Source organism: Muscardinus avellanarius (assembly GCF_963383645.1).
Source record: "Muscardinus avellanarius genome assembly, chromosome: X".
Lineage (NCBI taxonomy): Eukaryota > Metazoa > Chordata > Mammalia > Rodentia > Gliridae > Muscardinus > Muscardinus avellanarius.
Window position 1 is genome coordinate 31,746,904 of NC_137792.1, and position 27,960 is coordinate 31,774,863.

Consider the following 27,960-nt stretch of genomic DNA (forward strand, 5'->3'; position numbering starts at 1 on the left):
AAACAAAAAAATCACCAGCCCCAGAGAGGAGGGGGTCTCATAACAGAGCTCAGAGTCACAGAGGAGATACGCCGGCCTCACGGCCGAGGATGCAGCAGCAGCGCCTTACTGCCAGTGGCAGCGGCGAGCTCAATAGCCCACCAGGCTCCAGAGAGGAGCGGCGGACAGTGAGCCAAGGTAAGCCACTGCGGAACAGCCCGGCGGGATTCGGCAGATTTTTCGGCGCAGGGAGCATCTAAAGCTCCCAGTGGCTGGGCTCAGCACACCCTGCAGAAACTCAGAGCGGAGCTCAAAACCAGAGAAGAAATACACCAGCCTCACGGCCGAGGGCGTGGCAGCGGCGCCATATTGCCACCAGCGGCAGCAGCAGCGAATTCACCGAGTCCACGACAGCTCCATCTGCGTATTCAACAACAGTGAGTCAAATTGCAGGCCCCAGAGGAGAAATCCCAGTACTGACTCCCAGGGACTTGACCCAGTGGGGGAGTGTCGGTGGCAGAGATATCACACCATAGGAGAACGCGTAACCTGGCACCCCCATAGTCTAAAGCAGCCTCTATTGACTCCCTGAGTCTGAGACTTTGCGATACAACCCAGTAAAGGAGTAGTGGTGACTGAGATGCCACAGACTCGAGATCCAGAGCACCTTAAGTGAAGTTGTAGTGACCCAAGGGAAGAACCCAGAGAAGGCACAAACTCCCGAAATCATGGGAAAGAGGAATAACAATGGAGCAATGAATTCCCATAATCCCACAACATCAGAACCCGATAAAATAGAAAATCAAAGATTTCTAGAAGATCAAATCAGGAAAATAACTGTAGAAATAATAGAGGTGTTTCAAAAAGAATTCAGAGAGAGCCAAAAAGAGATAAAGGATGTAATTAATGAAGTAAAGGCCTCAATTCAAAATACAAACAACTGATTATACCACATAGAGAATAGAATCTCGCTCTTAGAAGATGAGCAATCCAAAAATGAACGCAGAGTTTCTAATCTAGAAAAAAATATCCGACAGCAGGAATCTGACATTGAAGAAATATGGGCCCATTTTAAGAGAGCTAACCTAAGAATAATTGGAATAGAGGAGGGAAAAGAAGGTGAAACCAAAGGGATCAACAATCTCTTCAAGGAAGTAATAGCAGAAAATTTTCCAAATATAGAGCAAGAGGTCGATACACAAGTCCAGGAAACTTATAGAACTCCCTTTAGACAGGATCGGAGAAGAGGATCCCCACGCCACATAATTGTCAAAATGACCAATGTGGAAGCCAAGCAGAGAATCTTAAAGGCCACAAAAACAAAGGGCCAAGTGACATTCAGAGGCAAACCAATTAGAATCACTCCAGACTTCCCAAACCAAGTCATGAGAGCCAGAAGGGCTTGGAGTAACATATTCCAAACTCTGAAAGAAAACAACTCCCAGCCAAAAATTTCCTACCCAGCAAAACTTTCTATCAAATTAGATGGAGAAATAAGAAGCTTCCATGACAAACAGAAACTGAAGGAATTTATGTCTTCAAAACCAGCGCTAGAGAAAATATTCAAAGAGATTAACTACAAAGAAGAAATAGGTAACACACACCAGAACCAGAGAAACAAGATTTTCCATCCAACAGACAACTAAGATTAGTTATCTGTGGAGATTCATTATTTATGGTATTCTTATACCTATCTCTAAATTGTATTGTTTGCTTTTATTGTTGTTAGTTTTTAGGATTTCTAGTTGGAATATTAATATACCTTCAGATATAGCATTTGGAAGTAATTTATCCCATTCTATCAGTAACTTTTAACTCTGTTTACATTGTCTTTGGATATACAATTTTTTTTTATTTTTTAGGGAGTTTGTATACTCTTCTGTTGCCTGTGCCATTGAAATCATATCCTAGAAAATCACTGCCAATTTCAATGTTGTGAGGTTTTATGACCCAGATTTTCTTCTAAAAGTTTATAGTCTTAAGATTTATATTTAGGTCTTTTATCTATTTTGAGTTAATATTTGTATATGGGATTAGGTAAGGGTCCAATTTTATTCTTTTTCATGTAATTATTATTTTTCAACAATATTTAGTTAAAAGATTATTATTTCCTCCACCAAATGTTCATGGAAACCTTGTCAAAAATAACTTGACAATATATGGAAGAATGTATCTCTAGGCTTTCATTTAACTCCAATGGTTTATATATCTGCCTTTAGAACAGTACTACACGGTTTCAATTATTGTAGCTTTATATGGTTTGAAATTAGAAAATATATATCTTCTAGCTTTGTTCTTTTTCGAGATCGTTTTGGGTATCTAGAGTCCATATTCCATATTAGGATAGATTTTTTTCTGAAAAATAAATATATAAATATATGATAGTTTCACCTAAAAAAAAAAAAGAAAAAATATTCTCTGGTAAGAAAGAAAGCAAAAAGAAATATTGAAATGTTATCTTTAAGTTATCAAAAGCTTGGTATCAGACAAATGAAACTGTTATGTGAGATTATCATTTTTAATTTTGGATAAATTGCTATAATACTAGATGTCAACCACTAAGCCAAGCATGGGAAGGAGGGATGGGGAGGGAATGGGGTGGGGATCGAGTGGGGGCTGACTGGGCGATGTGTGCATGTATGTCTACAAAAGTTTTTTGTATCCCACTATGATGTATGAATACAGTGCACCAATAAAAATTAAAAAAAAGAAAAGGACTTAACACTAATAACTTGCCACAAAGATATAAAAAAGTGCTAAAACGCCAAAGGGGAAGTATTTATATCAGTTAGTCATTGCTCTGTAACAAAGCAGCCAAAATGTACTGAGAAACAATAAACTTAAAACCAGTAAGTTTGTTCAAAAAACAATTTGGTGGCCATCAATTTAGGTTTAGCGCGTCTGGATAGTTCTCTCATCTCAGTTGAGCTCCCTTGTGTATATTATATGTTTGACTAGAGGTTAGTTGTGCTGATCTTGGCTGGGCTCCCTTACATATCTGAGAAATCAGCTGGGACAAGAGGGCTGGCTAGACTCTGATGCACATGGTTTATTATTCTTTAGCAAACTAGTTTGGGCTTATTCCCACAGCAGTCATCGTTTTCTAAGATAGTAAGCAAAAGCCCATGAGTTTTCTTGAGGCCTAAACGTGGCACTATCACAATGTAATTTACATCACATTCTATTATTCAGCGTAAAAAACAAGGCCAGCCAAGATTCAAGGAGTAAGGAGATAGATTCCACTTTTTATGAGAAGAACATAACATCACAATGAAAAAGAGCATAGAAAAGGGGGAGAAAGAATTGTTTAGTTTTGCAAAACACAGATCATAATGTTTTTTACCTAGTGACCAATAAGCTCTACTTCTCTTGATCTGGGACCCCCAAGCTTTTGCTTGATACAGATTCACAAATGGCATTGTCACTGATAACTTTAGAGATGCTACTACCGCTGAGTAGGAATCTAGGAGTCTAAAGCTGTACTAATGCTGTTAAAATTGCCTTGCCACATGTTTTGTTGAGAAAAAATAGTTGTCTATAGTCTTTTTGTGGCTCCTCCGTCCGCTGGACAGTCCTGCAGACACAGGGGAAAAGGAGCACTCTTTTTGCCCTATTAGAGTTTGTGTACCAGTGTTCCCCAACTGGCAACCTATGAGGAAGTCAATTGGGAAGGGAATCGAAAAACTGTAGTATATTGGTTTCTAGATCCCATGAACACAGAGAAGAACATAGAAAGTATAGCTGAGAGAAAAGTAAAAAAAATTACTGCAAAATAATAGAATTTTAAAAAATAATCCCCTATTGATTACTTTTCTGATTATTATTTTGAGACACAACATAAATGTGGAAAGCAAAGCTATCAGTGGGATTGTTGTGAACCAAATAAACTGATATTTAATTGCTAAAAATGTATTTTAAAATGGATATATCCTCTTTGAGCTAAACAAGTGATAAATAATATATGAAACAAGACATGGGTAGACTTGTGTTTATCAAGAAGGAAGGAGTTAGCTGGGAGTGGTGGCACATGCCTGAAATCCTACTTGAGAGGCTAAGATAGGGGGAACATGGGTTCAAGGCCAACCCTCAGCAACTTAGTGAGATCCTGTTTCAAAGTAAAAGAAAATTAAGTAGGTCTGGGATGTAATCCTGGTTAAAAAAAGGAGGTGGAGGAGTAGAGGAGGAGGAGGAAGAAGAAGAGGAAGAGGAGGGAGAACCACTGGACCATTAGGGGCTATAGTAATACAGTACAGTTTACCTAAAATAATGTTGTCGGATTGCATTCTCATTTTGTTGAGGTCTACAGTGATTATTCTTAAGTTATAATTATATTTTTGTGTCCCTAAAAACAAAATGTTATACACATTTACTTATATTTCAAAAGCCACAATATAAATACAATGTCTTGGTAACACTTCTTTTCTTGGTAACACTTTTTTTTTGGTGGTACTGAGGGGGGAACCCAGGAGCCTTTTCTATACCTTTTCTATACTCCCAGACCTTTTTTTATACTTTATTTGAAAACAGGGTCTCATTAAGTAGCTGAGAGCCTCACTAAGCAGCCGAGGCTAGCTTTGAACCTGTGCAATCCTCCTGTCTCAGCCTCCCAAGTGCTAGGATTACAAGCATGTGCCACCACATCCAGCTTGGTAACACTTTTTATTTTTTTTATTATTTATTTATTTATTTATTTATTTATTTATTTATTTATTTTGGTGGTACTGGGAGTGGAACCCAGGGGCTTTCTACCTCCGGGCTATACTCCCAGACCTATTTTATATTTTATTTGGAAATAGGGTCTCACTAAGTTGCTGAGAGCCTCACTAAGTAGCTGAGGCTGGCTTCAAACCCGTGCAATCCTCCTATCTCAGCCTCCCAAGCATGGGGATTACAAGAGTGCACCACCATGCCCGGCTCTTGGTAACACTTTTTAAAGAAACATTTCTAGTGTTTAGCCTCTATATACAATATTAAATATATATACATATATATATATTTATATGTATTTGGTCCTGAATATTGAACTCAGGGGCATTTTACCACTGAGCTACACTCCTAGGACTTCATACATTTTTAAATTTTGAAACAGGGTCATACTAAGTTGTTGAGGCTAGCCTCGAACCTGTGATCCTCTTGTATCAGCATACCAATTCCTATACCACCACACTCAACTAAAATATTTTTATTATAAATGTAATATTGCTTGTAAAAATCAAATGAGCATTTTTCAGAGGTGACAATTCTTCCTAATAGCCTGTAGGTTTGTCAAATTTTTCTACAAACACTAATAATATAATAATTATAATCACAGAAGTAGGATATACTTCTCTTTTACAACTTATATATAAAAAGTTATTATGTATTTCATCTTTCTCTTTTGTATGTGTGGTACTAGGGATTGAACCCAGGGTTTTTCTACTTCCGAGTTATACCCTCAGGTTGTAAAAATTTTAATATTTTGTTTTGAAATAGGGGCTCCGTAGATTACTGAGAGTTTCTCTACTTACTAAGACTGTTCTTGAAGCTTTCAGCTTTGTCAGCCTCTCAAGTGCTGGGATTATAAGCATGCAAAAGCATTCATGGTTGATGTATTTTATCTTTTATCTATCCTTCCTTCCTTCCTTTCTTGGGGATACTGGGGATTGAATTTAGGGGCAATCTACCTCTGTGCTACATCCTCAACCCTATTTTATTTTTTATTTGGAAACAGGTCTCACTAAATTATAGAGGGCCTCGCTAAATTGCTGAGGCTGGCCGCAAACTCTCAGCCTCCCATGTACTGGGATTACAGGTGTGCTCCACCACACCCAGCTTGATGTATTTTATCTTGATGGATCTTTTGCATTAATACAGGTAAATGTATCTAATATTTAACACTGTATGCATTTGCTAAAATTTGCTTCATTGCCTTTTCCAGTAGAGTGCAAGATATCAAAGGATGGGTGCTCTTGTTTGCTTTGTTCACAGCGGTATCTCTGGTGTTTAGAAAAACATCTGGCAAGTAGTGGGTATCCATCATATTTGTGGAATGACTATATGGCAAAGCACTCTTGGTGAATATTTGGGTTCTTTCCAATTGCACTATTCCAATAATAAATTATGTAAGTAGTATTCTTATAGATATATTGTCCATGTGTATTTCTTTCTGTGGGGGTGAATTCATTAAAGGAGGAATTATTCGATCAAAGAGCAAAAACAGAGTTAAAGAACTCCAACCCCAATCCAGTCTTCTTGGCTGTCAGTGAGTTTTCCCATTATCAGTCTGACAGATAGCACTGTTACTAGGTGGCGCTGGCTTTTCCTTCTTGTTAGCTTGTTCTGTCTTGAGGAAGTTGAGTCTCTTATGTTTCCACCCCATGTTCTAAGCCATTCAACTGTCACTCTGTTAAAATGAGAACAGTACCTTTTGTTCCTGCTATTTTTTTTTGTTAATCATACTATATTGCTATAAAACTTTGTGTGCTCCCAATATCTTTATGAATTATATTTCTAATCTAGCATTTTGAAAATGTTCTTGCTGGGCATAGTGGCACATGCTTGCAATTCTACTACTTGGGAGGCCGAGACAGGAGGGCTACAGGTTCAAGGATAGTATCAGCAATTTAGCAAGACCCTCAGCAACTTAGTGGGACACTGTTTCAAAAATTAAGAAAGGGGTTGGGAGTGTAGCTCAAAGGTAGAAGGTCCTTGGGTTCAATCCCCTGTACCAAATTAAAGTTAATTTTTTATTTTTTAATTTAATTTTAATTTTGTACAATTTAAAAACATCTCTTTAATCCCCCAGGCTCATCCTAGGATGCAGACACCATTCATCCCATGTCTATTTCAAGCTGTCATATAAACAACCCTAACCATCTGATGCTTACCAAGTCCCCTTGAACCAAGTTTGCTAACATTAATTCCCTCATATTTTCAGCTGAGTGCTTTCCTGAATACCTTTTACAAACATACCACAAGCAGATCCAGTCTCAATACTGTAAACATTTCTAGATCCCTGGCTGAAAATCATTTTGGGTGTTCAGATAGGGACCCTGGAAACACACAGATACATTAATCCATTTAGAAATATATATGAACGAACATATGGTCAAATTTCATGTAAGTAAGTTATCAAAATGGTTCAGGTTTAGTTTCTGTTTTAGTTTTGTTTTTATTTTTGTTTTGGTTCTGGGAATTGAACCCCCGGACATTTTTACCACTGGGTGAGGCTCGCCTCAAACCCAAATCCTTCAGGTTCAGACTCCCAAGTACGGGGATTACAAGCATGTGGCACCATACCCTGCTCTATGTTTTTATTTATTCATTTTTTTGGGAGGTACTGGGGATTAAATCCCTCTTCTTCTCCATCTCCCCATCCCTTTCCACTGTTTTACTGGTCTCACTCATTTATCTTAAATCCCTTTCATTTCCTATTTTCTCTTTAGCTTTCATATATTAGATGAAACAGAAGACAGGCTGAATTTTTTTTTTTTTTTTTTTTTTTTTGGTGGTACCGGGGTTCCTGGAAACCCTTCTACCTCCGGGCTACACTCCCAGACCTATTTTATACTTTTTATTTGGAAACAGGGTCTCTTAAGCCTGCACGGCTGGCTTCAAACCTGCATGATCCTCCTGTCTCTGCCTCCCAAGCGCAGGGATTACAAGCGTGCGCCACCACGTCTGGTGCCCCCTTTTTTTTTATCTTGAAGTAGGGTTTCCCTAAATTGCTGAAGCTGACCTTGAACTTGTGATCTTCCTGTCTGTCTCCCAAGTACTGGGATTATGGCCTGCACCACCATGCCCAGCTTCATTATCCATTAATCAGACAATGGAGACCACAGCAAGGGTTGGAAAGATGACCAGATCACCATTAAACCATCTCATCCTCATATACCTTTCTGTATCTACCCTCCACCAAGTATTCTTTAAAGATGCATCTCTCACTCTAGATATGGCCCACATTCCCATCTGAGTGTGTGTTCCTTGCTTTCCTAAATAAATTTGTGCCACTATTGACATGTGCTGAGATTCTTTTCCATCATGTATTATTAATGATCCCTGATTATGAGCTGAATTTATTTCTCTGTTTGAGAATTCCTCAGAACTGCTTCTTGAGATATCTTTTCTCCCATGGAAGAACTGGGGAGCTCTTAAAACACTGATAATGAGCTAGGCATGGCAGAGCGTGCCTATAATTCCAGTACTTGGGAGGCTGAGACAGGAGGATCGTAGGTTCACGGCTAGTCTCAGCAACTTAACAAGACCTTGTTTTAAAATAAAAATAAAAAGGGCTAGGGTGTAGTTCAGAGGTAGAATGCCCCTGGGTTCAAATCCTAGTACTGATTGTTGGGCCATCCCTATAAACCTATTTAGTCAGAATCTCTGGGAGATGGGGTGCTGGCATTCATAAATCTCAAAGCTTCCAGTAAGATGCAACTCATTTCTCCAGCCATCCTTCTCCAGCCCCACTTTTCCCCTAGGTGGTTCCTCTCTGCATTCCCAGACAGGCTATTTCCATGACCTCCCAAATCTTTCCCTGTTTCTGGTCTCTTCCTTCCTTCGGTAACCTCTCATCTTTTGTACTGCTTCCTAAATGACTTTCCAAAAACATGAATCTGATGATGTCACTCCCCTACTGAGAGGCCCTCCCCTGCTCCTGCTGCCAGTGCTAGACAATCTAACTTGGTCTTGTCTGAGTGAGGCCCTCCTCCACCACAGCTCAAGAACATTTCTGCCTCTTTCCCTCCTCTAGGCCCTTTAGCACGCCTTGCTGCTTTTCTGAGTAAGCTTTTGTTCCAGCTGCCTTTGTTCATGGTGTTTCTGGCCTATAATGAGTTTCCTCTCCAATCCTCAAAGACCATCATTATCCTATTCACACTTGAAGGCCCATTTCAAATATCACACCTTTATTCAACCAGTCAACAATAATCTATTGACTCACTTCTATGTAACCATTCACTTATTCAGAAAATTTGAGTTTTTACTGTAACTACTTGGTGAGGAAACAATAGTGTACAAAAGAGTGGAAGATACCTTCTCCTGTCAGGGTTTACATTTTGGTGAGAGACATGGGCAAAAATAAACTCCACAAAAAAACAGCAGCAGCAGCAGCAGCAACAACAACAACAACAAAACAGAAACAACAACCAAACACATAAACAAGCAAGTGTCAGAGAAGTGCTATGTAGAGAATTAGAACAGATAGTGACTGGGTGCCTATATTTTGCCTGAAATGGCCTTTCTGAGGAGGTGAAATCTGTATTGAGAATTGAATAATAGGAAGAGACTATAACCATTCAGAGTTTAGGAGACAAATTGTGCTAAAAAAGGCTCATCCAATGTGAAAAGCCCTGAGGGAGACTGAAGCCTGCTTGTTTAGGCCAAAGCAGCTGAGGCACAGGGCCAAAGGAGAGTAGTGGCAGAGAAAATTTGAACCAGCTCATATATGCTTTTTAAGCCGGGGTGTAAAGTGTTAAAATTTGATTGCAAGTGGAATGATGGGAAGTCATTGGAGGGTTTGAGCAAAAAGGTGACATCATAAGTTTTGTGTATGAACAAGACTACTCTGCATGAACAGATTGGGGGAATGGCAGTCAGAGCCAGGGCCACATAGGTAATTTGGTGGCAGTCCATTTCTCCTTGAAGGATGTGCCCAATTTAAAGCAAATGAAAGCAAAAGGTTTTCTTGCTTTTAGGAAAAGATGAATGTGTGTGTGTGTGTGTGTGTGTGTGTGTGTGTGTGTGTTTGGTATGTGTTTGTGTGCGTGTGTGTTACTAGTCATTGATGAACCCAGGGGCATTTTAAGTCCAAGTTATACTCCTGGCCCTTTTTATTTTTTTGTTTTGAAACAGGTTATCCCTAAGTTGCTGAGGATGCCGCTAAGCTGCTGAGGCTATCCTTGAACCTGTGATACTCCTATCTCAGCATCCCTAGTACTGGTATTGCAGGTGTGTGCCACCATGCCTGGATTTATTTATTAATTTTGTTGGTAATGGGGATTGAACCCTGGGACAGTTTACCTTTAAGGTACACCCTCAGCCCTATTTTATTTTAAATTTTGAAATTGGCTGGGTATAGTGGTGCAAAACTGTAATCCCAGTATTTAGGAGGCTGAAACAGAAGAATTGCAGGTTCAGAACTGTGCTGGTATTGGAAAATTGCTCCAGTATTAATTTCCAAAATGTATAAAGCAGTCAGAGTCTGAGTGCTACACAGGCACTCTGGCAGGGAGAGGTGGCAGCTGTTATGCCGCAGAACTCCCTCCCCTGCCCTTTTTTCTAATAATTAACCTATAATAAGAATGTAAAGGATATTAGAGTCTTTAGCCTTGTAAGCCCTAGAGACAATTGGAGCCTTTGACCTTAGAAATACATAGAAGCAATCAGCACCTTTGTTTACCTCCTCTTTTTTGTGACTCAGCCTGGGTATAGGAAAGGTAAACTCCGTGTGCTGCTTCAAAGTACCCATAGTTGATGGGCAACTGATACAGCCCAATACAACAGCGGTAAAAGCAAGGTAGATTATTGACTCTTGCACTTAGTAAGTGCACTGTCTGGAGACAAAGAGTCACCACCTGGCAAAAAAATAAGTTACTAGCCTGTTGCCTTGGTAATGCTGATAAGAACATACCAATACAAAATCTGTATTTAAAGGCCAGGGATAGAGAGGGGGGCAGAGTTCCACTTTCAAGTTCTCCAGTGGAGCTGCCAGGCATTCTGTTTTACTTCTCTTCCTTTTCTACTTTCTTACTGATTTTGTAATAAAGGCTTGTTGAAGCTGCACCAAGCTGTCTATTAGTTGTAACTTCGCTATTCAGCAAATTTTAGTTGAATTGAGGAAAAGAGCCCTCAATGCCGTCACAACCGTAACAGAGACCAGTCTGAGCAACTTAGAGAGATTTCCGGCAACCTAGTATGAACCTGTCTCAAAACAATAGCAATAACAACAACAAAAAAGAGCTGTGGATGTGGCTCAGAAGTAGAATGATCTTGAGTTCAATTCCCAGTACCAAAAAATATTGAAACAGGATCTTAAGTTTCAGAAAGCCTCACTAAGTTGCTTAGACTAGCTGTGAATCTGCAATCCTCCTGTCTCTGCCTCCCAAACACTGGGATTACAGACATGTGCTACCACACCCAGCTTTAAAAGATGAAAATTCTTACTATACCACCTATAAAACCAGGATGGGCTGACCTCTCTCCAGCCTCCTGTGCACCTTCTTTACCTCCTGCTATGGAGCTTTGCTGACCTTCTTCCTGTTCCCCAAATGCATCCTTTCTTCAGGTTGCAGGACCTTTGGACTTTCTGTGGTTATATATTATTTCTGTGTGAGGTAAAATACACAGAGCATAAAAAATTACCACTTTACTCATTTTAAAGTGTACAATTCAGTGTCATTAAACACATTCACAATGTTGTGCAACCATCACTACTATCTGTATCCAGCAGCCCTATTCCTCATGCAAGAGGAACTCCATACCCACAAAATAGTATCTTCCTATTCTCTCCTTCCCTAGCCCCTGGCAATCATGTCCCTGATTTCTGACTCTATATATTTACCTAATCTGGATAATTTTTATGGTAACACAATAATATAATATATGGCCTTTGTATTTGGCTTTATTCACATAGAATTATGTTTTCAAGGTCCATCCATGTTGCAACATGTTTTAGTATTTCATCCATTTTTTTGTGGTGCTGGGATAGAACCCAGAGCCTTATGCATGCTAGGCAAACAGTCTACTACTAAGCTACACTCTCCAGCCTGGTCCATTCCTTCTTATGGCTGAATAAATTTCATTGTATGGATAAACAACACTGTTTACCCATCCCTCACTTGATGGGCATTTATTTTGGTTGTTCATGCCTTTTGACTATCGTGAACAGTCCCCACTGTGAACATTTTTGCTTGAAAGCCTATTTTTAATTTTTTGGGTATACACCTATGAGTTGAATTCTTGGGTGATGTGATAGCTATGTAACATTATGTTCAATCTGAGATCAGTGAATCTAAGATGTGTTCACTTTCCGTGGCTGCTATAACAAAAGTCCACACAGACTGGGTGACATTAAAATAACAGAAAATTATTCTCTCACAGTTCTGGAGGCCAGGAATCTGAAATAAAAGTGTCCACAAAGCCAAAAAGCCACTGAGACAGGAAGGTTGCAGGTTTGAGGACAGCCTCAGCAGTGCAATAAGGCTTTCATCAGCCTAGTGAGACTCTATTTGAAAACAAAAAATAACAAAGGCTGGGGGGGTGTAGTTCAATCTCCAGTTCCACAAAAAGAAACAACAAGAAAAAGATGCTAGTTATATTTGGTCCACACTACTCCATACAGTATGACTTTATCTTAACTTACATAATTAATTACATATACAACTATACCTTTCCACAGAAGGGTGCTTTTTGAAATACAGGGGGAAAGACTTTAATGTATCTTTTTGGAGGACACAATTCAATCAACAACTCACCTGAAAGACTACATACTGTGAATCTGAATCTTCTGGGAATCTTTTTAACATAGCTTGGGTGAGACCTGAGGTTTTATATTTTCATTACATCCAAGAGTATTCTACCTCTGAATTACATCCCAGGCCCTTTTAATTATTTTTTTTATTTTGAAATATGGTCCAAATTATAGCACATTGTCTGCGACCCTGTGATCCTACCACCTCAGCCTCTCAAGTACAGGAATTATTAGGCATGTGCCACTGTGTCCAGCTAATGTTTGACATTTCCAACCAATTCTCCTAGTGGTTTGTCAGTACCCCTGATTCAGGCTTAGGGTGACCAGTTCATCCTGGTTTGTCCATGATTTTTCCAGTTTTAGCAATGAAAGTACTGGATATAAGAAATTAAATTCATGACAAATTGAGATGCTTTTTCACTCTTTACTAGAGACCACAATTTGAATAGCAAGGATATAGCTATGAGGCCTTTTAAATTTACCTATTAATTATATGCTGAATATTTATACTTATCTTTACACTTAAATCGTTTATTTTTGCTAGGACAGTATAGTTTCTAATAATCTTGATTTAATCAGGTACTCCCAAAGAGCTCCAAACTGTGAAATGGTTTAAACTGATGGATTTAATCTGTAAATATTCTATATTATTGCATCAAGTTATCTATGATGCTTAGTAATATCCCTATTGGGATGCACACTGGCTTTCCTGGCTCCTTTATAGAGTAATTCTACCTTTGGAGGTTAAAGGTACCTACCAGGCTTGAATTCTTCAAATTCCTTTCACTGTTCTTACAATATGGGAATCAGTCTGGGGACTGTAAAAGTGAAGGAGAAAGCTCCATTCTGAAATTGGGGTTAAGGTAATCACAGTAGGGACAATCGCCCTCAACTCTATTTTCACATTAGAACCACCTGAAATGCTTTAAAACTGTCAAGCCCTCACCTCATACCAAATGACTCATAATACATGGGGTTTGGCACAGAAATTTATGTGTTTTTTTTTAACTGTCCATGTGATGCAAAAGGAGCAACCAGCACTGGAAATAAGTATGCAACATCTCCCTTTATAATAGAGACGCCTGGCTTACTCTGTCCCTTTTTTTCCCCACTTGTACCAATATATCCCTGCAATTCCTTTCCTTATGACTGATTACTTTGTTAACTGGGTTCTTCTCTTCCTCATATTTGTGTCCTATATATACAATGACCTCACTGACCCGGGACCACGGGTAACTCCCTGGAGGTAATAATTACTGCTGCAACAACTGACACCGGAAGAGGGCTTTTGCAAAGCTTTATCCACTCTGCTTTTAACCCTTTCACAAAACATATTCTTTACATCATCAAACAGTTGAGTAGGCCCGTGATAGTGTTGCTGTTTTGACTGAAGATTCTTCAAGGAATCAAGTCAAATCTCCCACAGAATCTGTATTATGGGTTCCTTTACGAAGCAGTCAAAATTTGGGTGGAGTATACGTTATCTTTTATTGTGATATAATTCACAGGTCATACATATCATCCTTTCAAAGGATTCAGTGTTTTTAAAATATTCATAAAATTGTGCAGCCACCACAGCCACCACATAATATCTAACTGTAGATTATTCCCATTACTCCAAAAAGTAACCCCCTATCCATCAATAGTCACTCCTCACTCCCATCTTCCCCACTCATCCATTTTCTGTCAATGGATTTGTCTATTCTGGATGTTTCCTATAAATGAGTCATTCAATATGTGATCATTTTTGTCTGGCTTCTTTCAATAAGTATATTTTCAAGGTCCAACCTTGTTGTAGCATGTATCAGTAGTACTTCATTCTTTTTTGTGAATAACTTACTATTGTACAAATATACCATCCATTTGTCAATTGATTTGTTTCCACTTTTGACTATTAATAATGGTGCTACAATAGTCATGTACAAGTTTTTTTGTGTGGGCATATGCTTTCATTTCTCTTGGGTAGATATCTAGGAGTGGAATTCTTAGGATAACTCTGTATTCAACATTTGGAGGTCCTTCCAAGTTGTTTTTGAACATTTTTTCTTTACCTCCTTGATGCAGTTCTCCTTCCTGAATGTGAGGTGGTCTGACTTAGGTGGGCCGAATGATTCTCAGGCATGTTAAACCTTTTTTTGTTATGTTAAACATTTTCTCTTTCTTTTTTTTTTTTTTTTTTTTTTTGCCGGTCTGGGGATGGAACTCGGAAGCATTTGACCTCCAAGCTATACCCCCTGCCCTGGTTTTTTTTAATTCTTTAATTTGAAACCAGGTATCACTGAGTTGCGGAGGGCCTCACTAAGTAGCTGAGGCTGTCGGCGAACCGCGATCCTCCGGTCTCAGCCTCCAGAATACTGGGATTACAAACGTGTGCCACCACGTCCAGCTCACGTTAAATATTTTCTATGTAGGCAGAATTATGCCTCATATAGAGCCTTATTGTCATCTGGCTTCATTTCCAAAGTGAGGAAATAAAAAAAAATGAAGCTCTTGGGGAGTCTATGGTCCTGAGGTTTGAGTGTCTTTGTCTGAGCTCCTGGGTTTCTGCCTGTCCTTCCAGCTGTATCTCTGGCCACCTGTCACAGTCTGTTCTTGACACTGACAAGGCCTGCTTGTTGCTAAGGGCATGCCTGTTGGGACTCTTCCATCTGAAAAGTCTGCTGGGCGTCCAAAATACACAATCGTGACTTATTTTTGGAGATACCTATAAACTACACCTACCCAGGTGCAGACATTTCTGTAAATATAAGATCCTACTTTGCACAAAGCTGAACCCTAAAGGCCCCAGAGGTTTGGGAGCGGATCCCTTTACCTCTCACCCAGCCTCTAGATTCTCAGGTCACGCTTCTGAGTCCTACCCTACCCTACCCCAACCCACCTCTCATCTTGGCCAGGGGTCTGAGCTTGCGCGAAACTGCAGGCTCTGGCAGCTTTCCCAGCATGCGCAGTCGCTGCCGGGCCAGCTCATCCACTGTAAGCCCCCGCGGGCGGCGCGCTCACGCACGCGCACGGCCTGGCTTGCGCGCGCACGGGGCCTCTCTCGGCACGCGCCCCCGCCCCGCCCGGCCCCGCCTCCTCCCCCTCCCGCGCGCCCGCCTGCCGCCTGCCGCCACCGCCGCCGCCGGAGCTCTGTAGTATGGCATCGAGGAGAATGGAGACCAAACCTGTGATAACCTGTCTCAAAACCCTCCTCATCATCTACTCCTTCGTCTTCTGGGTGAGTGCCCATGCCTGGCCAGGGGCCGGGCCACTGTCCATCAGTCCTAGTGATGATGCTCTTAGAAAGGAAGGTGGGGGGAAACCCAAACCAAAAATCAAATCTTGGCCCCCTCCTTAAGGAGACTGGCGCGAGGTGTTGGATCAGGCTGCATGATGGCAGGGTGCAGGTCCGGGCTGCTCGGACCCTGTACTCTGCCTGGCGCAGTGTGCAGTGGGCTGTGTCGAGGGGATGGCAGCAGGTTATCGATCTTTCAAAAAATTTAATGCGTTGGTTTATTTTGTTAAGCTTGCGGGATAGCGGGATAGGGTCAGCCCCTGGGGAAAGTTGCGGATTTACCTATTTTCGTTTCTGGACGCCCTAGAGGTACCCTACCTTCTAGCCTATTCGCCGCGCTTCTTGGAGCTAACCTGTGGCGGGCGAGAAGCTGGTGAGGGAGCGAGAGGTTTAATTCCAGATTCCCAGTTACCCTCGACCCTGCGGGGCTGCAGGAGAGAAGCGCCCGAAGACCTCTGCATGCTTAGGCAAGGGCGATCAGAGTCCCCCAAGTGCACTAATGGGGTGCGGGTGCCGCCAAGCGTGGAGGCGCAGGAAGGGGAGAGGGTCTTACATAAGCCAGTGACATATTTGAGGTCTCTGCGCGACTCTGGAGAAGGGTCCTCCAACCCCCTTTCCATTCCCTTTTTTCTTAACACTCCTCATCTGTTCTCTACGAGAACCCTATCCGCAGTGTCCTGGGGGAGGACCCCCGCCACTTGGTTTGCGCCCCAACTCTGCTCCCCATCTAACTGATGTTGCCACCAGTCCTTGAAGCTCAATGCAGAAGGGTGACGTCAACCCCTCAGCCCGGGCCGCTGGGGGCTGCATAGTGCACCTCGCTGAACGCTGCGCCCTTCTGCGCCCGGGAGGAGGAGGGGGAGGAGGAGGAGGCGGCGGGGGAGGAGGGGGCTCCAGGCTTGTGCCTTACCTCATCCTGTTTGGCAGTTCGTGCAATCAGTGCAGGGCTGACACTGCAGTGATTCACTTGGAGAGGTGGGTGGTACCTGAAGACCCAGTTTCTTTTTCCATGCAAATGTCTCTCTTCCTCCAGTTGCCTGTTCCCACACCAAGCCACAGCTACTCTGCAGGGGGAATGAATTACCCCCCCCCCCCAATAATCTGGGTCATTTCAGATTCCAAGGCAGTCATTTTGAAATCTGAGTCTGTGTAGGAAAAACCACTCCCGCCTTTGGTTGTCCCCCTCCCATATTAGCACTAATTTTGTCTTAAAACTGGAGCGCAGTGCTGTTTGAAGTATGCAGACTGGGCTTGATGGTGAACCTGGCTGTTGGCAATGGCCAAGGCAGGAACAGATTTATTAAGGATTAAGAAAAAAAAATCTCTAATGTCTCCGAGCGTTTCCTTGCCCCTGATATTGATGATTCTTCAGGTCTGAGAAAGTACGGACTGTAAGGACTCGCATACCAGAAGCTCTGCAGTGAGGTAGAAACGACTTTATTTGGACTGAAAGCACAGGTTGAAACATCTCAGTAGTGGAATTGTGAGCTATGCACGCACAATCATATCATCTGCTGTTTGCCTGGATAAAGCAAATAAACGCATGCTGATTGCTGAAACTTCCCAGTAGCCATTCTTAGGAATTATGCATTTTCTTAATTCTGTTTTTGTCTGGCCCTTTATTATTCATCTGACTTCCTATTTGTTACTGGAGTAAATCATATGAGAGTATTTTTAGCTTCCTGAAAAATAAGGTTTATGGTGCTTAGGAAGGAAGTTTGATCTCTCAGCATCTGTGCTGGCAAAGAAGGAGGGGTGTCTTTCCAGCTTGGGCTTTTCATATGAGCTCTTTATCTCTCCTTGTTTGTACCTCTCCCCATCATGCCATGAATCTAGTTACTTAATGCCCCAATACATCTTTAATCACTGTGTTTCATGTTCTTTGATACTGGCATTTTTTGTATGTTTAAGATTTTTATAGTCTTAGGTAAATTTTTTACCTGGATTATTTCCAATAGTTTAAATATCATTCAGTGACCATTTCCTACTTTGAAACCAAAAGAATAAAATCTCTTCAGGTACAAGGGTATTTTGAATTTTCTTCTTTTTTGGTAGCAGTAACTGAACCCAGAGGCATTCTGCTTCTGAGCAATACCTCCAGCCACTTATTTATTTATTTATTTTTGTGGTACGGGAGATTGAACTCAAGGTCTTTCTATTTTTGAGATATACCCATCCCTTTACATTTTTTTTGTTGTTCTTTGTTTTATGGTGATACTAGGGATTGAAACCAGGGGTGTTCTACAGTACTACCTTATTTTTTAGTTTGAAACAGGGTCTAAGTTGCTGAGGCTGATCTTGAACCTGCAATCCTCCTACCTCAGCTTCCCAAGTACTGGGATTACAGATGTGAGCCACCAGGCTTGACAGATACTTGTTTTGAAGTAGGGTCTTAGTAGGTTTTTGAGAGTCTTGCTAAATTGATGAGGCTGGTCTCAAACCTGCAATCCTCCTGTCTCAGCCTCCCAAGTACTAAAATTATAGGTTTGTGCTACCACACCTGGCTTGTAAGGATATTATTATTATTATTATTATTATTATTATTACTATTACTATTGTTTTTGTGGTACTATGGAATGAACCCAGGGGCAGTCTACCTCTGAGCTACATTCCCAGCCCTTTTTGTTTTATTTTTGTTTGTTTTGAAAGATGGTCTCGCTAGGTTGTTCTTGCTAAGTTGCTGAGTCTTTCCTCAAACCTGTGATCCTCCAACTGAACTACTTCCCCAGCTTCTGTAACCCTTTTATTTATTTATTTATTTATTTATTTATTTATTTATTGAAACAAAGCTTTGCCAAGTTGCCTCAGCCTCTCAAGACACTGGGATTACATCCCTGCCTGGCCCAATGTACCTTAAATGCTGTTTTATTAAAGCAGTTTTATTAAGATATAATTCATGTTATAAACCCTCCATTTGAAGTATATAATATATATATAAAATATAATATTTATAAATAGTATATATTGTAGCATATTAAGTACATTTTAGTGTATGCACAGATATATACAGCCATTGATTTAGTAGGTTTTAGGACATTTCATCCTTGACCTGTACCTTTAGCTCTATTCTATCCAGACCAAGCTCTTCCACCAGTCCTAGGCAACCACTAATCTACTTGTCACGTCTATAGATTTTCCTATTCTGGATGTTTCATATAAATGGAGTCATACAATATTTATCTTTTCTTGACTATCTCCTTTTACTAGGTATATTGTTTTCAAGTTTCATCCATGTTGTATCATTTATCAGTACTTTATTCCTTTTTTATGTTTGAGTGATATTTTATTATATATGTTATGGTTTCTGGACTGTTATGGTTTGGGAAACTGTCCTTGGGGACCTTTGTGAGGCTCCCCGAGACTATTCCCATAAAACCGCAGGTTCTTGTCCTGAGCTAAGGATGGATATGCAATAGCCCGGACTCTTGCTGAAGATTTAAAGGAGTTTATTAAAAAGAGAGAAATACAGAAGATAGTTACAGCCTCGGGGGTAACATGAGGGGGTGCTTCGAACGACATCACTGATAATTCCTGGATAGAGTATTTTATAGTCAGTCCTCAACCAGACCCGTCCCCTCTAGGGCCCGCCCTTGTGAGGTGGGGGTCATTCCTTCCTGCCAGTCTTTTCTGTTTTTAGTATTGACCCCCCAAATGTGTTATTTGGTCACCAGGCATCCTCCCATGATTATGGAAGTCTGGCATCTCCTGAAGGTTTATGGCATCCTTCCACTTCCTTGGGAAATCTTATCTTTATAATGGAAAAGGCCCTGAAGCTATCTCTGTTGTCTTGCTAATTTCCCTTGGTCCCTGGAATCCTGCAGCTCCCCCCCCCCCAAGCTCCTGGCTTCTTTACTACCAAACATATATCTGAAACATTGAAAATCTTTTCCAGTACTGGTACATTAATACATTTTGAAGCCTCTTCCCAATACTGGTACAATATAGATACACTGCTACATCCTGTTTATGCATTGGTCCATTGGTTGACATGTGTGTTGATTGGGTTTTTTGGCTATTTATAATTTCATTATAAACACCTCTTTTATGTGAACATATGGTTTCATTTTTTTAATATATACCTTGGAGTTGAATAGTTAGGTTGCATAATAACTCTGTGTTTAATTATTTGAAGAACTGCTAGAATGTTTTCCAAAGCAACTGTACCATTTCACATTTTCTCCAATAGTGAGGGTGCCAGTCTCCACATTCTTGCCACCATTTGTTACTTTACTCTTTTTTTTTTTTTTTTGCGGTAATGGGGATGGAACCCAGGGGCATTCTACCTCTGAGCTATACCTCAGCCCTCATTTTTATTCTTTATTTTGAAACAGGGTCTTACTGAGCTGCAGAGGGCCTCACTAAATAGCTCAGGCTGGCCCCAAACTGCAATCCTCCTGTCCCAGCCTCCCAAATACTGGGATTACTAAGCTACATCCCCAGCCCTTGTTATTTTTTATTTTGAAATAGGGTCTGTCTTGCTCAGTTACTAAGGTTGGCCTTGAACCTGCAATCCTCCTATCTCAGCCTCTCAAGTACTGGAATTATATGTGTATTTCACCATGTCCAGCTTCCCCTGATGAATACTGATGTTAAGCATTTTTTTTCTTTTTTAGTGCTGGATATTGAACCCAGGGGCATTCTATTTCTGAGCCATACACTCATATACCCTCAGCCATTTTTATTTTTTATTTTGAAACAGTCTTAATAGGTTGCCGAGAGTCTCCATACATTGCCGAGGCTGTTCTCGAACCTGAAATTCTCCTATCTCAGCCTCCCAATTACTGGGAGTACAGCGGTGCACCACTACACCCAGTTTGAGCGTCTTTTTATATGCTTATTGGTCATTGGTATAGCTCCCATGAGGAAATGTCTGTTCATATTCTTTGACCATTTTTGAATTATTTGTCCTTTTGTTATTGAGTTATAAGTGTTTTTTTTATATTCTCGGTAGAAGTCTATTATCAAATATATGATTTTCAAGTATTTTCTCCTATCCTGTGGATGGTATTTTGGCTTTCTCTTGGTGCTTTTTGAAATACAAAAGTATTTTTTAGTTTAATGAAGTACATTTGACCTATTTTTTTCTTTTTTTTGCTAAAGCTTTTGGTATCATGTATAAGAATCCTTTGCCAAATCCAATGCTACAATGATTTACCTGTTACGTGCTATTCATAAGAAGGATTTTTCCATTCAGTCAATGTAGTTGATACATTAATCTTTCTATAGCACCTGGAATTATGTCTGATACATGGTAAGTACTCAAATATTTGTTAAGGCGTTGGCAATTATGCTATGTAATTAAAAAAGATGACCTTAGTACTCTTTCAAGTAGAAGATGGAGGAAAGAGTTGACAGAATCATTTCTTTCATATACTTTGTTGTTTTAATTGTACTTCTCTTCTCCCTACCTCAGTTTAGGTTTAGGATTAGAAGACATTTAACCTTAAAATGGTGGTAGGCCAGTAGCATCAAGAAGATTGATTTACCTGTCTCTAAACCAGAAGACTACAGTTATGAAAGAGATAGCATTGTTTTATCTGACCTCCACTTCTGTCTACAATCACTCTCCTCTAAAGTGGTGGTTGGTGGTTCTCAGAAGGAGACAACTCCATTTTTGCAATGTCTGAACACAGCTGGAGAAGGTGTTACTGGCATCTAGTGGGGCGAAGCCACAGATGCTGCTAAGCCTTTTAATATGTACAGAGTGGCCCCTTTCAACAAAGAATTATCTGGCTCAAAATATCAACAGTGCCAAATACTTCTGCTCTACTCTACTTACATATTAATAAATCTGATGAAGATATATGGAGCCTTATGCATAACTCACGGTATTTATTGATATTTGGAACCACCATACAGAGCATGCTCAATATAGTCCATGTAAGAAGAAAGATATTCTATATGGTATGCTATAACTCTTTATTTGAAGACAAAAGGTAGGTTATTCTTTGTATAATCATGTTCCAGTGGATAGGGTGATTTGTCTTCTAGTTAAATAATATCACCTGAATGCTAAGTGAGCAGATACTTTATTTTCTTTGATTTGTATGTTTCATTTTCAGATTTAGAGAAAAGGAGGGGAAAACACCTGTGAATAAGTTATTGTGATTTAGAGACTAGCAAACAGTGTTTGGCACAGAGTAGGTTTACTTGGGAAATGTTTACTAAATGAATGAATAATGAAATTTTATTGACTATCATTTCAATGCAGAGAGGCATTTTGAAACAGTTATTTTTAGACTATCTTTGGTAATTTAAATATGTTCTTGCCATTAATATGTAGCAAAATAAAATAGAGAACTTTATAAAGATTTTCTTACCACAATCATATTTCAGTTATATTTTTGTGCTCTGGCTTGTCAGAGATTTTAATTATCTAAAACTTTAGTTTGTTAAGCTTAAATAAAAATGACATCTGTTTTACCTTATGTAAAACAAAACATTCCATTTTTATTATAAATATATTTGGCTATAAATATAATAACATTTTTCAATATGCTTTTTCAATAGCTGAGGCTGATCTCAAACCTGTGATCCTCCTATCTCAGCCTCCCAAGTATAGGATTATAGGTATGTGCCATCATGCCCAGCAGTTTTTATGTGTTTTAAATACTGCTCTGAATTATAAGATTTCATTCTACCACATCTAAATCCACTAAACAATATTGTGAAGAGAACTATTTTTTGATTTATTCCAGAGTATATTGGATTCAGCTTTTTGTTTGGTTATCTAAGGAGGTAATTAGCTTATCAATAGTACTATTAAATTTCTTTTTTGGGGGTACTGGGGATGGAACCTATGGGGCATTCTACCTCTGAGCGACACCCCCAGCCCTATTTTTATTCTTTATTTTGAAACAGGATCTCACTGAGTTGCAAAGGGCCTCACTAAGTAGCTGAAGTTTGCTTTGAACCTATGCAATCCTCCTGTCTCAGCCTCCCAAGTACTGGGATTACCAGTGTGCATTACTGCACATGGTTTGAGGGGGAGAATCTTTAGAAAAGACCCTGATATTTAACAGTGTTTAAATTTGTGCAGGTACTGAAACTTATATTTTTGTATGTTACTCTAATACATTCACCGAATGTCTATTTATGTCAGAAATTTAGTATTCAATAAAATATTTGCCAGTTTACTAGCTTCTGTTTTATAATCAAAGAAAAAATAATGAATTTATGGTAGAATGGGAGAGAAGCCTGGGGTAGGAAATTGGAGGGGACTTAATTGCTCTTCAGAAATCTTTTACTGGATTCTCCTTAATTTAGCCTCCTCTCATGTGCATGGAACTGCTGTCTTCTGAGACTTTTAGGGTGCTTGGGTAGAAATACATTATTCTGGGCTTTTCGTACTGCTGCCATAAGACTTGGCTTTCTTTTAGCTTCTGAGATACCATTGTGGTCGTCTTTTTATCCATTCTCATTGTTACTGTGGGTTAAAAAAAATCCTTTTAGTGTCATTTTAGTGAGTTTTGGGCACTAGCCAAGCTAAATGGATGTGTTCAATCCATCATCTTTAACTGGAAGTTCTTTGTATCTGTATTTCTATGTTATATGGTACTAATTAAATAAGCAGTTGATTGTGAGTAATTGAATAGAGTGTCTAAAGCAGTAATATTTGGACTACTCAAGTACTGGTATCACTTTTTAATTTTTAAAGAGCTTTTGAATGTTAAGGGAAGTGTTCTTGGTTGGAATAGGCTTATTAAGGCAAATCCTCTATAAGGTCCTGTGATCACCAGGGACTGGAGAAATGGGAATACAGCTCTGAAGGTTGCTTCTATTTTTTTTCTTCCTTTCTCAATTCTTCCCACTGGGTTAAGACCCAGTGTGTCTTCTGACTTAAATCAGCCCTTGCTGGACTAATTTAATCTGGAAGCAACAGTGTCGGGGTTTGATGTTAAAACTGATTACTATTCTATTGTTTTTCTGCTACTTCCATGATAACTCCTCCTGTTTATTATGGGTCTCACATATTATAATCTGAAGTCCATTCTTATTTAATTAACTTTACCTTCCCTATGCAATATGCAGTAATGATAAATGCACTACTTTTTATAGCATTTGGGGAACATGAAGCCTTTCTGACTTAGTTGCTTAGAAACTAGCTGAAATTTCCAAATAGAATGAACTGTTTTTCTACATTTTAATCACAGCTAGAGTTCTTGATTTGACCTTATCATGAGCTAAATTATGATGATTCATTGACTGTTCAGCATTATATACTGTTTTTAGGTATCTCAGAAGGTGCCAAGAATTGGAAATCATCTGTGACTGTGTTTCTTTGTTTAAACATGCTAAGCCCTTGACATAGATGACTAATGCACAATTTGAAACACACTTTAAAAATATATTCTAATTTGTTTTTCTCCTTTGGTCTCATTACAGCAGCTTCTGATTTGAGTTATCTCCTCATGGCTGCAAGCAGATCATTGGATTGTTCCTATTAAATTTGTTCTTTTAGCCGGGTGTGGTGGCGCACGCTTGTAATCCCAACATTCGGGAGGCTGAGACCCGGAGGATCGCGGTTCGCGGACAGCCTCAGCTACTTAGTGAGGCCCTCTGCAACTCAGTGAGACCCGGTTTCAAAATAAAGAATAAAAAATAGGGCAAGGGGTGTAGCTCGGAGGTCAAATGCCCCTGGGTTCCATCCCCAGACCTGAAAAAAAAATTCTTATTTTGGCTCTTATCCCCCTTGCTGTGACAGAATGCTTTTCATTCTTGGCTAAACAGTTTTCCCCTTTTTTATACAGGACCCCAATATTCATCAAGAAATAATATAGGAGAAGGTTTTTCCTTGTTTTGTTTTCTCTTGATTTTTTTTGTTCAGTTGAACATGTCAGCATTTAAAATAGTTTGGTGATAGAATTAAGAATGACAGTTCTATTGTACCATAATTTCTTTAGTGGTTTCTATGAGGAATAGTGGACTTTTCCCATTATCATCTGTTCTAGGAGAAATTGTGGGTACCTTACATTAGAGGATGATGAGATGGGTCAGGAGCAGGTGCTAGTTGAGAGGTTAATTCAGTGATTCTTAATTCTGTTTGTTTATTAGACTCGGCATGCCTGTAATCCCAGTACTCAGGAGGTTTAGATGGGAAGATTTCATGTTCTGTGTGAGGCCAGCCTTGTCAATGTAGGGAGAGTTTGTTTCAAAATAAAAAATAAGAAAGGGACTAGGGGTGTAACTTGGAGTTAGAATGCCGTTGGGCTCAACCTCCAATAATACCACCCAAAAGAGAGAGAATTGTCTAAGTTCCCTAATAATGCTTAGATTTCATCCTAAGACATTCTGCTCCAATTGATCTGGGTGGGGTACCTGCACTGATACTTAAAAAATAAGCTCCCAGGTGATTCAGCTATGCAATTAGCATTGAGAAGCACTGATCCAGAGAGAATTCTGTAGATTATAGCAGGTCTGGTTCATCTTGAGTCTCCTAGATCTGGAAGTAGTTAGGGAGTATCTAATATTGGCCTATTAATTTGACCTTCTTAGTGTCTAGGGCCAGGGATCCAGTGTCTCTCAGTAAACTAAAATGGCCTTGTCACTCTTGGGAGACTGTGCTAGTAATTTCAGAAAAAAAAATCCTTCTAAGGATCATTCAAGGCCTTTTAATTTTATTATTTTTATTTAAAAATTTTTTGTGGTACTGGAAATTGAACCCAGAGGCATTCTACCTCTGAGCTACAATCCAGCCCTGTCTTATTTTTTTATTTTGAAACAGAATCTTTCTAAAGACTTTGCTAAATTGCTGAGGCTGGCTTTAAACCTTTGATCCTCCTGTCTCAGGCTCCTAAACACTGGGATTATGGGAATGTGCCACCATGCCTGGCTTACTAAGGGCCTTTTAAAAACACAAATGCTTGGTTCTATATCATGGAGTTTCAATTTTAATTGATGTGAATAGGGGCCTGGCTGTGTGGATTTTTAAAAGTGGAAAACAAGGTGATTCTAATTCCTGAGATGTGACTCTATGGTCTGTGATGTAATTATGATTTCTGTTGTTGCTGTGAATAAAATGTTTTTCTATTTATCTTTTCTAAGGCTTATGTTCTGAAATAATAAAAGAAATTAATTTTGTATGTTTACCTTGTATCTAGCCATCCTATCAAATTATCTTAGTTTTTTTTTAAACTAGAATCTTTGGGTTGTTTGTTTTGTATACAACAACTGCATCTATAAAATAATTATTTTATCTCTTTTTCCTAGTATAATATCCTCTGTTTAGATATACATGGGACCTGTGGCTTGCTTTTAACCAATAGAATACAATAAAAATGATAAAATATATGAGAATACACATATAGGATCATATTAGAAAAGCCTAAAAAGTCTGTCTTGCTTAGACATTCTGTCTCTTGCTGACTTTGAAGAATGAAGCTGCCATGTCGTGAGTTGCTTTATATGGAGGGGACAGAACTAAGGGCATTCTCTGGCTTGACGGCAAGCAAGAAACTTGAATCCCACAGTTCTGTAATCTGCAAGCAACTGAATGCTGTCAACAATGAAGTGATCTTGGAAGCACCAGACCTCCAATGAAACCACAGTTCTACCTGACACTCTGAAGCTTTGTGAGACCCTGAAATGAAAGACCTGCTTAGCTTTGCTTGGACTCTTGATTCCATAAAAACTGTAGGATAATAAATGTTTTTTGCTTTTAGCCACTAGTTTTGTGGTACTATTGTTATGTACTGAAACATAATTAATAGAACCATAAAGTCACTAACCAATATCATGTTGGCTTAGAAACAGATAAATAGATCAGTGGAATTTTATGCAGTCCAGAAATAAGTTCAACTTGCTATGCATTATTTAATGAATGAAAAGGGACATTACTTCCAGTGAGACAAGTTAGGTTTAAATGATGCTGGTACTACTGAATATATCTATATGGCAGAAAATAAAACTGGAGCCTTTATTTAAATTATATGAAGCTTTCAATGTACAAATATAAAAGAAAGCGAAATCGCGCTATAAAATATAGAAACACTATGTACAATATAGGGGTCATAGAGACTTTACTAGTGTAAACCGAGGAGTCAGAAGCAATTAAATATCGATATATTTTATAAAAATCTTAAAAGTTATATGGCAAATGGTATAATAAGGTTGATTAAGCATTGTGGTGAAATAAGGACCTCGTGACAGACTTCTAATTAATATACTGCTTCTTTCATCCAGAGAATCATTCAAAATATCTATTTACTTTCTGATGCAAGCTCCTTCTCCATGCAGACTGAGGGCAGTTTGCTGCCTAGCACTACCCACTAACCACACTTGGGAAATTATTGCTGTAGGGAAGACAATGGAAAGTTTTTCTGTTAAGGACCAGATAGTAAATTTTTGGTTTTGTGGGACATACCAGCTCTGTTGCAACTATTCAACTAAGCTCTTGTGTGAAAGCAGCATAGACAATAATGTAAATGAATGAGCAAGGCTATATCCCAAACTCTATTTACCAAAACAGATGGCTAGCCAGATTTGACCCATGGGCTGTAGTTCTGTGAGATACAAATATAGAGAAGGTCTAATAACCATTATCGTCAATAATTAAAGTATAACATTTCCTAGCCGGGCATGGTGGCGCACACTTGTAATCCCAGCATTCGGGAGGCTGAGATGGAGTATCGCGGTTCGCGGACAGCCTCAGCTACTTAGTGAGGCCCTCTGCAACTCAGTGAGACCCTGTTTCAAAATAAAAAATAAAAAATTGGGCAGGGGGTGTAGCTCGGAGGTCAAATGTCCCTGGGTTCCATCCCCAGACCCGCAAAAAAAAAAAAAAAAGTATAACATTTCCTATGGGACTATAGGAATAGGAATGAAGGAAGGTGTATGTTTTTTATCCTGAAAGAGCTAGTCATGTTCTTTCCAATAAGATAATCTCTTAAACACTTAATATGTCCATAGTACAAACTAAGATGTTCTATAAGTATGAAATACATATCAGATTATGAATATTTAGTATGGAAAGGTAAAATTACTCATTTTATATTGATTATATGTTGGAATGGTAATATTTTAGATATATTTGCATCAGTAAAAGCATATTAATAAGATTAATTTTAGCCGGGCATGGTGGCACATGCATGTAATCCCATTTCTTGGGAGGCTAAGACGGGAGGATCACAGATTTGAGGCCAGCTCAGCAACTTAGGCCCTCAGCAAATTAGTGAGACCCTGTTTCAAACTAAAAAAAAAAAAATCCAATGGGCTGGGAGTCTAGCTCAGAGGTAGAACAACTCTGAGTTCATTCCCCAGT

General features: G+C 39.4%; 1 protein-coding gene across 1 annotated transcript in view; it reads left to right on the forward strand.

The window, feature by feature from the left end:
- Positions 1-15,563: 15,563 nt before the first annotated feature.
- The window catches only part of TSPAN7 (tetraspanin 7), a gene marked incomplete at its 5' end in the record, with an annotated part of 124,089 nt that continues 111,692 nt past the window's right edge, over positions 15,564-27,960 (forward strand). Inside the window, one exon of the mRNA XM_080718756.1 lies at positions 15,564-15,644. Coding sequence (XP_080574882.1) covers positions 15,564-15,644 — 81 coding nt within the window. The remainder of the gene's footprint in view (positions 15,645-27,960) is intronic.